At 32.0% G+C, this 12,120-nt stretch overlaps 1 protein-coding gene across 1 annotated transcript in view; it reads right to left on the bottom strand.

The window, feature by feature from the left end:
• The window catches only part of TLL1 (tolloid like 1), a 209,546-nt gene that overhangs the window by 28,752 nt on the left and 168,674 nt on the right, over positions 1–12,120 (bottom strand). The window contains exons 15-16 of the mRNA XM_078069414.1: positions 11,527–11,687; positions 8,205–8,385 (exon numbers count right to left, since the gene is read on the bottom strand). Coding sequence (XP_077925540.1) covers positions 8,205–8,385; positions 11,527–11,687 — 342 coding nt within the window. The remainder of the gene's footprint in view (positions 1–8,204; positions 8,386–11,526; positions 11,688–12,120) is intronic.

The raw sequence follows: 12,120 nt of genomic DNA, 5'->3' as shown, positions 1-12,120 counted from the left end.
TCAGAATACTCCAAATGCATACAGGCAGTCCCAAAGTTCAAAAGATATATCAGAATCGATACATCTGTGATTTACGTGTTCTCTATCTTTAACACCTCCATTACACTTTTATTATTTACTATGTAGCTTAAGCACAATAAAAGTAGAATAAAGAAAACCGTTCTCTAAAAGAACATCAACATGTATAAGAAATCAGAATACAGAATTAGCCTTGTAAAATTAATCTTAGAGTGATTTATAATCATTTCAAAGCCCTGTTCCCTTAATTGTGTCAACAGTGAAAATTACAGTTTATGAGTTATGGATGACTTATGCAAAACGGGTGGATGGTAGGTCATAACTTCTTACCCTGATGGAGTCAGCCACTTGCATTTTCCAATTCAGACAGTCAAGCAGTAAATGATTTATATTTATTAATTTATTAATTAACTAAATTTATTAATGTACCTTTCCAGAGACACTTTAGTTGAGATGCTTCGGAAAAAAATATATCCTCATGAGCGGATGTAGAAATACACTTTCTTTGTTAAATGGAAATAACCAATTTAAAATTTCTGGTGCCAGAATTACTTACACTGAAATAGTTACATATTTCCTATGAAAATGTTTATATAATGAATGTTTGATGATCTTAAAATAACACCTGAGAGACTGAACTTTAGTTGTACTATAGGTCAACCAGACTTTTGAGAATTCACTGGAAATCTAACAACTATAAGCCATTTAGTTTATAGAAAATGAGTTCACATTTGCAATTGACTGGTAAACAGATTAAGTGCTCAGTGAACCAATGGTGGCAGGGACTGCCGGATATCATCCTTTTACCTGGACCTGTTTCTGGACCTGTTTGGATTGCCATTCATGAGCAATATAAAAATGTTAAAATACAAACATGAACACAAGTTATTATTCATGCATTTTTAAGTCCATAGTTATTTTATAATCAAGGCAATTCCAGCGCATAAAATATTTCTAACATTTAAACTTCATTCTAGCGGCACTCTCAAGCCACTAGATTATATTTCCAGGAAGAATTATTTTCTTTAGATTTGGCAGAATGTATTATGATAGAATAATATTAGAACATAATATTACCACAATAGCTGTGGTAATGGTAACTAAAGAGAAATAAAGTTGAAAGTGAAATTGATTACATTACATAGTAGTTTTTTTTGTAGCTAATAACTCATATTTATGTTGTTTGGGAAAAATAATTGATAACTTTAAGATAATCTTTAGAGGAAAAAGAAGGGGGGGAGAAAAATAATGATTGTCCAAGTATCCATAGTACTATTTTCCCCTTTGACTGGTGTTTCCTGCCTTCATCTCCACATCTGACGGTGCCTAATATAATCAATGTCACATGAAAATTAAGAGTAATCACAATACACTACTAGAATATGTATATTCTATACATATATTAATCTAGAGTTTATCTAAAATTCAAAACTGTACTAATGCAAACAGCAACTAAAAGCAACAGAGGAAAGTTATCATGCCCAGCAAAGTAACATATAAAACTGTGCCTCCATGTGTCAAATAATCATATGAGAAGAGAAAATTTCAGTAAATATTGGAATACTTAAAATTATGCACACAATTTACATCATGCAGACAAAGAAAGCTATTTATTTCAATTAATATTTTAAGTCACCTAGGGAGTAGTGAATACAGTGTAGTTATTTTTAAAATATTTATTTTATTTTTTTAGATACTTGTTTTAATAGAAGTAAATAAACTATTCTATTTAAAGTGAATTGATTTCTGATGATCTGTTGATGAGAAATAGCAACATCACAAGAGACAAAGTCCACAAGCATATTCTGGACTTCTTATGGATGAAAGTCATCAAACTAGAGAAAAAAGCTATTAGCAAACATGTTTATGTTTTCATTTTCTTTCCCTTTTTCCTCTTCGGACATGCAAACTACAGATATTTTGAACAATGAAAATCCAAAAGAGAGAAGAGAGGATGATGCAGTTTTAACTATTCCTTAGAATGTCTGCATAATAAATTTAATATTTGAGAATTCTATCAATAACTCATTTGAAATTTTCCAGTATTTTCATACTGTAGGCACAAAAGTTTAAGAATAGTTTTTATTAGTGAGAGAAACAAATGTTTTGCTGAGTAGAAATAAAACATTTATTTTCTGCAGATGGAAATTAGCCTCCTTCTTTGGAATGGACATATCTGCTTTCCATTGCTTCATGTTAGATAAAGGAAAGACCCATTATTAGGAAAGAAGGAGGTGGCCTTTTCCCATCAGAGGCCTGCAGAGTATCTCTGAGACTATCAGAAGCCATCAGTCTATGCATAATACATACTGGAGGGAACTGAAGTGGCAACCTGTTTCAAATTCTTGCAAGATTCAAAAATAAAAATTTTTTCTTTGCAGAAAGCTTCTTTATCTGTAGGAAAAAGAAAGTAAAGGGTCCATGCACCAGAAAAGAAACATATATGACAGATATACTCACAAGAAATGGCAAAAGATAAAATAAACAGACCCACTCACACTCCTGCATGCACACACACATACACTCCCATGCGTGCGTGAGCATATACGTGGCACATGCAAGTTTCAACACAAACCTAACAATAAATAATCATCTTCAAAACAGCACTGATAAACTAATATTACACTGTATGTTAACTAGCTGGAATTTAAATAAAAACCTGAGGAAAAAAAACCAGCGCTAATAAACTCCTCCGAGAGCTACAACAAAGACAATTTGCTCTTTCCAAAACATGGAAATATTTCAAAATCATTAATAATGAAAACTTGTCAAAATCATAAGGAAGTTTTGTTTAATTATTTGAAATTAATCACATTAACATTTACAGTTTTCTTAGGATAATATGGGGCTGGATTTCTTCTAACAGTATCTACAAGCATTCCATTAGAGAGGTGGTGCACAGGAGGAATGATGTAAGGAAGTAATTGTACACAACGGAAGACGGGTCAGATGAAGAGCATGTCTGCTGAAATCATGTGAATTTGAGGTAGAAAAATCACACAGATCATTTTATCTGACTCCTATATTTGTTACAGACAGAAATAAACTGGGAGTCAGGAAAGGTGGGTTTTATTCCATTTTTACCACTGAGCAACTCACCAGGTCCTCCAGTACCAGATCTGTGAGAGACACTGCTCTTAAATGAGGTTTATTCTCCAAATTCTCTAATATTCACTCTAATTTAATTCTTACCAATCCACGGTTGTTTAAGGAAGACAGAATGTTCAACTCTCATTGCTGAAGTCATGTGTTATATTTTTTTCAAATAATGAATGCTAGAATTAAATTTTTAAAAAAACAAGTTTGACAAATATTGCCATTTTTTACATGCATAAAATCCTACTAATATTTCCTTTAATTTTGGCCCATTTAAATAAAAATACTTTGTTCTGAGTAGAATACCGTTAACCTTGCTTAACCACTTAAAATAAATAAGCTGTATCACATGTACCTGTGCAGATTTGCATACTTGTGTTCAAATCCACAATCATACAAAATTGTTTGGTTTTACTATTATGTAAAGTAAGTGATTAGTGTTAACAGAAAAACAAACCTCATTCAGTTCAAAAACATAACAGTAATATATTGTTGGACCAGACTATCTTCTAGAAAATGTTTATGCTGTTTCCAGTGTAGCTAAAAAACTGAACAGATACACAGTTTTATATCATGTCCGAATAGCTTTACTTTGATTATCCTAATTTCCTTATTTGCTTTCATATTACTTCATTATATTGTTTTTTAAATATATCCTAAAATCAGTACAGTATATGACACTTTGATTTTTGTAGTGGGCCTTGTGGACTTCCTGTTGTATAATACAATAACTTCTAAATGTTCAAGCTATAGCATTTTCCATGTCTAATGAAAGATTTTATTATGCTATTGTTAAGATTTTAAATCAGAATTTATTGTGATGGTTCTTATTTTTTTATAAATACGGAAGTGACAGAATTCGACATCCAAGAGTCATTCTTCTGATCCCATTTCTTAGGTCTATAAAGTGCTTATTTAAAATGAAAAGCTATGTACAAAAATAACTAGAATCTATATTTGATTATTTTATTAAATATTTATATTTGGAAATGATGCTATAAATGTTTTATTTCATGATACACATTAAAATCTAAATATATTTTCTTTTTTTAAAAGATTTTATTTATTTATTTTGAGAGAGAGAGAATGAGAGAGAGAGAGAAAGCACATGGGGGGGAGGGTCAGAGGGAGAAGCAGACTCCCTGCTGAGCTGGGAGCCCGATGCCAGACTCCATCCCAGGACTCCAAGATCATGACCTGAGCTGAAGGCAGTCGCTTAACCAAATGAGCCACCCAGGAGCCCCCAAAAAATCTAAATATATTTTCATGTGTCTTTTTTCTTGATGTATCACTGAGCTGCAAGAAGGTTAGAATTATTTTTTAATAACTTTCCTTTCCAAATAATATGGAATCACCTATTATCAAATATTATTTCTTCTTTTTATTAAATCCTTGGTAATTGTTCCTGGCACAAGACTGTGGAAAAAAAAGCTGAACATGTTATATTCCTTATCATGTTTTCATAAATTCACAACCACTTCTGCAATCTTTAGAACACAGATTACAAACAAGAAGCATTTAAGACTCAGTCTTCATAAGGTATCACTTGATTAACATACACACTACAGCAACACATTTATTCAACTGTCTATAATAAGATAATCTTATTAAATAACTATAAAGTTAAAATTATTAAATTTAACTCACAAAATACTTGAGTTAAGATTATTAACCTCTATTAATATTTATTAACTAATTAATAAAAGAGATAACTTTAAAAGTTTCTTCACTCTCAAAGATCAAAGTCTATTAGGTAATGTTTACAAATCTAGAAATATTTGGGGTAACAGAAATATGATATGTGTTTTTCTTCTAAAGTTATTTTAGAGGCACCTGGGTGGCTCAGTCGGTTAAGAGTCTGACTCTTGATTTCGGCTCAGGTCCTGATCTCAGGGTCTTGAGATGAAGCCCTGTGTCAGACTCTGTGCTGAGTGCTTAAGATTCTCTCTCTCCCTTTTCCTTCTACCCACACACACCCACTCACACACTCTTTCAAAAATTAACTAATGAATTAAAGTTATTTTTGTATTTAAATTGAAAACTGAGAGAAATTGGAGAAAAACTATAAAGTACCATCTTCCTACCTTAGCACACATTCTTGGTATTTTTATATAGCAACTTTCAGGTTTGTTCCCACCACATGCTTAGCTGTATGCATAGTGTGCAGAGAGTTCCATACCTAGACTTCCATTAATATTTCATCATATACAACTTTTTACATCACAGAATCATTAAACCATCTTTATGGTGTAGAAAAGCCCACAAAGTGTACTTGTTCTAATTTATTTACCATTTTCCCCCTGTCATACCATTAGGTTGTTTCAAATTTCTATCACTATAATAGTATATTGAAATCCTTCTTCCAGCTTTTGAAACATTTCTTTATAAATGTGTCTCAAGAATAAGATTTCTGAAGAAACTAGAATAGTCATTGTAATGACTCTTAATTCCTGTGCTAAATTTCTTTCTAAAGAGTTTGTCACAATAAACCCAATAATGTATTTTGTCAAATCCCCCAGGAGTAAATTTTAACAAACAAAAAAATCCTTTAATTTTGTTTGCAAAATACAATATCCCCATGGTTTACATGTCTACTTTCTAATAAATATAATGAATTATTTGACTTTGAACACATAATTATATATTATTACCCTTAAAGCATTATTAGATCTCTAAGATAACATTTTCAATGTGAATAGAGCCTATCTATTAAAATAGGTAATCTTTTGTAATTATAATTTTGTATGATGATCGTAAGGACATCAGGTAAACTAAGTCTGAATTTGTTGTCATCTCTTGATAGTACCACACCAGCTCTTTATTATAATGTTTTTGTCTTCCCTTTCCTGAGCAAACATCTTCCCCACTAACAGAAACTCCTAGGAAATTAAATGTAAAATAAATTTAACACTCATCCAGAACCACAGTATTTTAAATATGAATCTGACAAACTGCTGATATTTTTCAATGCATCAAAAAGAAACCCCTTGAAGTTTACACTTAATGCTAATTATCTTGGACTTTATAAAATATTAATCTAGGGGCGCCTAGGTGACTCAGTCGGTTAAGCCTCTGCCTTCGGCTCAGGTCATGATCCCAGGATCCTGGGATCGAGCCCCACATCGGGTTCCCTGCTCAGCAAGGAGCCTGCTTCTCCCTCTCCAGCTCCCCCTGCTTGTGTTCCCTCTCTTGCTGTCTCTCTCTGTCAAATAAATAAATAAAATCTTAAAAAAAAACAAAAACAAAAACAAAATATTAATCTAATAAAGAAGTGAAAAGTATATCTGTTGTTTTTCAGGTCACAAATACATTCAGTGTAACACTTAACATGCTATTTGCAAAGGGCATGATCAGCTCTTAGATAAACCAAGACAAACTGGGGGTTTAAATGCTTTATGACACTAAGCAGTTTACTTAACTCCTCATCTGCTTCATCTGTCAAGTGAATATAATAATGAGAATTATTATAGACTATGTACTTGGATGTGCTGGAGAACAGCATCTTCTTTATGTGCCTTCATATCTATATTGTAAGAATTAAAGTAGCATGCTTTATATTTCAATAGTATCATTCTAAAGACACAAATCTATCTTTACAATTTGGAAAGTTTTTCCTAACCAATAATATCAGATAGTGAATTTTAAATATTCTGAGTAGCTTTAAATTTAATCATACTTTGCCACTATGTATGTAGCATGTATCTTTTAAAAAAGTAAATATTAAATAAAATGTATGACTATGATAAAGTAAAAAGGATTGATAATATTATTAATATTATGATAAGATTTATTCGCTTTATAATTTCCATTTTTAAAATAAATATTTAGGTAGTTCTAAAATAAAAACCTTTATCTCTAACCACTAAGTCACCTAGAATCTGTAAAACACATGATATTTATAAAATAGTGAAGTCTAAGAATGTCTTGCTTTCATCAAAATAAGATATTAAAATGCTACTTTGAATAACGTAAGTCTTAAATTAATGCCTGAGAAGAATTTTTAAAAGGCAATTAAACCTGGGGGAAGGAAAGCAAGGAGAATAAGAGAGCCAAGATCCCTTGTATTTTGAATGTCCTTCTGTGTATGACTTGGACCTCAATGGAGCTTGTGAACCATTAACTTCAATTACATTGAAAACCCCAAACAAACCCTAGGCACTGTAAATCTCATTAATTTTAAACATGTGGGGATTGGAATAAATGGACTTTGAATTAACTCAATCCAAATTACCTAATATTAAAATATAATTGGAATTCAGTTGCTTTAAATTGCCTGCCAGTCTGAAAGGCAGATTGCTATACTAAGGTTTATTGTAATTTTGTCTGGTTTTGAAGTTTCAGAATAATATCTTTATAAGTAAGGTATGATTCCAAAATTGGGAAAATAAAGGAATTTCACTGGTGTTTTCACATATTTCTTTAAATTTGGGGGACATTTTATCAAATTTCAGCTCTAGCCAAGGGAAATTTTACTATGAGTTGGTTAAACTAAATATTAAATTCCAAACAGAAGTGTCAACTGCTTAATGTACCTGATAATCTATTATTTTTAGTAGAATTGTAATTTCCATATACGTAGGTTTCATACTATAATCCTTTCTATAGTGATGAGGCAAAGTATGATTTTAATATCGGCTTATCAATAAATGAAAATATAATCATAAGAGGAATAAGAAATATTTGCTAGATAATAAGAATAAAAAAATACGTTGCTAAAATCAGATCAGGTATTCCAAAAAAAAAGATAAATCATTTTGAAACAGCCTGCCACTTTTTGGAAGTCTAGTATCATTACCACAATACACTTATAAGTCACTGTATGAAAATATTATTGTAATAATTTTGTGTTATTTGTACTAGCTTTTATAATATTTGATTTTATTAAGTGTTTGAGAGTTATATTTCATCAGGTCCCCAATTATTAATATTCTAATTATAAGTAAAAGTATTGTTAGACCTAGGATAAATGTGCATGCATTCTATGTCCCTCCAAGTTATATTTACAGAAAACTATGAAGAGTAGATAACAATGAAAGCCAATCCACCTTCAAAGTCCACGATACGCACATGCAGCATGTGAATACTGATACCTGAGAAGAAATGTGCCTTGAAGCCCTTCTTGGATACAGTATTGTCAGATCTGAATTCAATTCTCATATTGTTGAACTGAGATGTGATCACGTCAGGCACTTCGGCGCCACAAAATTTGCCATGCAACTTAGACTCAGAGGAAAGACCACTCCAAATCTCCACATAATCGTATTTGCAAACCTAGAAAAGACATGGTTATGAGAGCCACCAGATTTTAAAGTATCAGATGATTGACATTTATTTTTGAAAAATTTATCCTGTTTTTTCCCTCTTTACTCCTCTGGTAGTCAAACCGGAATTAATAGGTGAAGAAAAAAAAATCAGGGAAAGAGTCCAAATATGAGGCATATGGCATGAAAAATAGATTAGAGAATCTTGCTCTGAATATTTCCAAGAGATGTATATACCAATGTGTGCTTGTTTACATGTATTTACAGCATATATCTTTTCCAAAAAATAGAGTTTAGGAGAACCGAGATGCATATTTGTCGAGATGATGATGCTGATGTTTACAAGAAGAACAGTATTTGCTGACTTTAAAAAAAAAACTAATGTTTAAATTTTCACTAGGAACTGTGAAAGAACTTGTCATGTACTGTCTTATTTAATGCTGACCATAATGACAGGAAATTGATACATTTAGTCTATGAAACAACCATTAACAATGGAAACGTTCTTTTCTATGGTAAAGATGAGAAAACTGAGGTTCAGAAATTTCTAAATAACTTGTCCAAAATTATACTTATCGTATGTGGCAGTTCAGTGAAAATAGCATGGAGTTTGGCTTGGTCTGGTGCTGCCTCCCAGAAATACTATGTTCTAAACAGAAGAGCACCCTTAGGAAATTTCAAAGGAGACAGACACTGGAGGATACAGTAAAAAGGATACTTTGCCTTTCAAATTTATCAAACAAATAGGTATTTCTTAATTTCTTGGAGCTGCCAGGTGCTATAAAACTACTCTGGAGCTATGCTGCAGGATTGCAAACAAATAAAAACTCTATGTGGTGGAATGGAGAGGGGAATCTACACTACAATGAAATAGACTCATTCTGATTTAAATGTAATGCACTAACAACGCCAAAATGGAAGAAGCTAAGTGAATGCCAGGTATTCTTCAGCAATTTTACGGCCTCTAACAGATGTTTTCATAATACACTTTTCTAAAGTTCCAAAAAGGTACATTCTAAAGAATACATCTTGCATGAATGACCTTATTACATAAATGTGTAATTAGCAAGGTTTAACAATGCATATGATTGAACCCTGGGGTATGAGCTGTACTTTGCAATATGTCAACCCAAATTACTGGTTCTTGTGATATTAATTAGGTGATAAATAAGCAAAATGTTGCTAGGAAAAATTTTTAAAAGGTCTTCTATCCACTTTGTTACAGCTGCAACATCTATTTAGAGAGAGCTCTGACATAGGGTAGGAGAATGTTACCGAGGTTAACGTTGTTTGACGTCATCTTTCTTTTTGAATATCAATATAATAACTAAAACAATGAAGCTTTAACTTAACCCAGTAATCTATAAGTCAAGTTTTTGCTCATACCTTTATTTTAAGTAACTAAGACATCAAACCACAAAAATACACAGAATTTTGTAACAGCCTTTCACATCATTCTAAGTTTAAGAAACTTGGGATATGTTAGAGAGTTTGTCAAGGATCCTCCCAGGAAAAAAGACCACCACCATGGGAAAATGCTTTCAGAATACAATGACCCATTTATTTAAAACCATCTACCCTTCTTCCTCCTGAATATAAACTTCCAGCCTTCCTAGTAACATCTATCAGCTAATGAATCAAAATGTCATATCAGTCACAGCTGATTGCTTTAGGGAAAATGGAGAGAGTAGAAGTCATTCAACACCAAGTTCATGTCAAATCACAGAACTGGTAGGGAGATTACCATATTCAAAAAAGTTTGCTCCTATGAAAACTTTTCTAAAAATGCTATAAAAATATTTTCTTCATTTCAATATTTCTCTAAATTTCAGGTAATTATTAAAGGAAAATGGTGTTTCATGTGGGCAAAGTATGTTAGAAACATAAATTGCAGTTTTTGCCATCATAAAACTTAACACATGATATAAGGAGAATCTCAAAAGGTCCACTGAGCTCTAAAATTGTATAATTCTCTGAAATATATAAGTTGGTCACATTTTAGACTTTAATTTCCTTTAAGGAAACACAAAAGTCAGCAATTTCTTTTTACCTCAAAGCCATTAGTAGCACTAAAAAAAATGCACATAAGTGCCTTGACTATGATAGGCAGAATTAAGAGGAAAAAAAAAAGTCATTAAAAAGAGGTAAAGAAAAGTAGGGGGGGGAATAAGCAAAGATTCATATACAGACACAACATAATGGTATAAAATTCACAAATATTACCAACAATTATTGATCAGGAGCATAGATATATTATATTTCTGTTTTTTCACTTTTTTACAAGTGTTCAACAGATATATATCAGAGACAAAATAATTTTTGAGTTAATTTTATCATACTTAGAAGTTTTAAATCATGTTCATTTTAAAATAAGCACAGAAGTCATTGGAAGAAAGGATATGGAAATTAGAATAAGAAAAGAAAAGAAAGTAGGAAAGCTCAAACAAAACTGAAATTAAGCCAATGTTGACCAATCATACAAAGGACACAGTTCTGAAAGTTCTCATTTCTAGGCTTGACATTCCATTTGAATTTTGTGTGTGCACTAGCTCATAGGAATTCTCAAATAAATGATTTCACTTGTTTAAATGTGGCCACCTGGCAGAAAACTGGACCTTCATTATAATAAGTTATATTTTATAAAGGAAAGATAGTGTCAATTAAATGCATCTTTGTTGAGATTAAAAATATACCAGGTTCTCTCCTAAGTGGCTATTTTTGTTATGACTCAACCAGTGGATTTGGAATTTTGACCGACTAATTGATTTTTTTTAGAAAAGTCTATGTGACATGAAGCTAACCCTAATTTTTTCATAGTTCTTTCATAAATCAAGAAATTGCTGTATATTAATACACTAAGTAAAACTCTTTCTGGGTAATTTTCAATCTCCCAGAAATAGTCTAAAATATCATCCAATGCCAACAGGAATTACAAGCAGTTGTAGAAATGAACAGTACAGCAAAGAAAGAGTGTAACATCTATATGATTGTGCTACTGAAATCAATCCATTCTTCCTTCCTTCCTTCCTCCCTCCCTCCCTCCCTTCCTTCCTTCCTTCCATCCTTCCTTCCTCCCTTCCTTCCGTTTACCAGTTTGTCTTCAGAGGTTCCCAAAACACAATAGAAAAAATTGTATTTATTATTCACTTACTTCATTGCCCTCCAATTCAAAAAACTCAAACTTCATAGAAATTCTGTATTGGGTTGGTGCAACCACCTGCCACACGCAGTTTTTATTAGGAGGATACTCCTTGGGCCAGCCTGGAGTGGTTATGGTGCCATTAAGCTTGGTAAGAAGTCCGCCACAAGCCGCTAGAAGGAAAGAAAGTGACAAGGTTTTCCCCTAACAGAGTCATCCCCTTCTTAGCACCTTTCCATTGATAACCAAATATCTCAGCATTAAATTTCAACCATCTTCCAAATTTTTCAAAATCTAGAAAGCTGAAGTCACTGTTCCTTAGTTTTTAGTACAACTATTTTAATTATCTAATCCCATTCATAAGGTATTAATTCATAGCTTTGGACCCAAGCAAATTATGGGTGTAGCATTTCAGATCACTTTAAAGTTGGAGAAGCAATATAAAGAAAACCGGTGTCAGTTGTCTTATCTTTTAAATGGGTATAATAATATCTACACCATATGGTTGTTATGAGAATTAATAGAAAGGTAAGCATAAAGCACAATATAGTCCAATGTAGTGAGACCAAAATTAACTGCTTATTTCTTCAAATTCTTTTTCCCCAA

This window comes from Halichoerus grypus, chromosome 3 (genome assembly GCF_964656455.1).
Source record: "Halichoerus grypus chromosome 3, mHalGry1.hap1.1, whole genome shotgun sequence".
In the NCBI taxonomy this organism is placed as follows: Eukaryota; Metazoa; Chordata; class Mammalia; order Carnivora; family Phocidae; genus Halichoerus; species Halichoerus grypus.
This window is presented reverse-complemented; position numbering and strand designations above follow the sequence as displayed.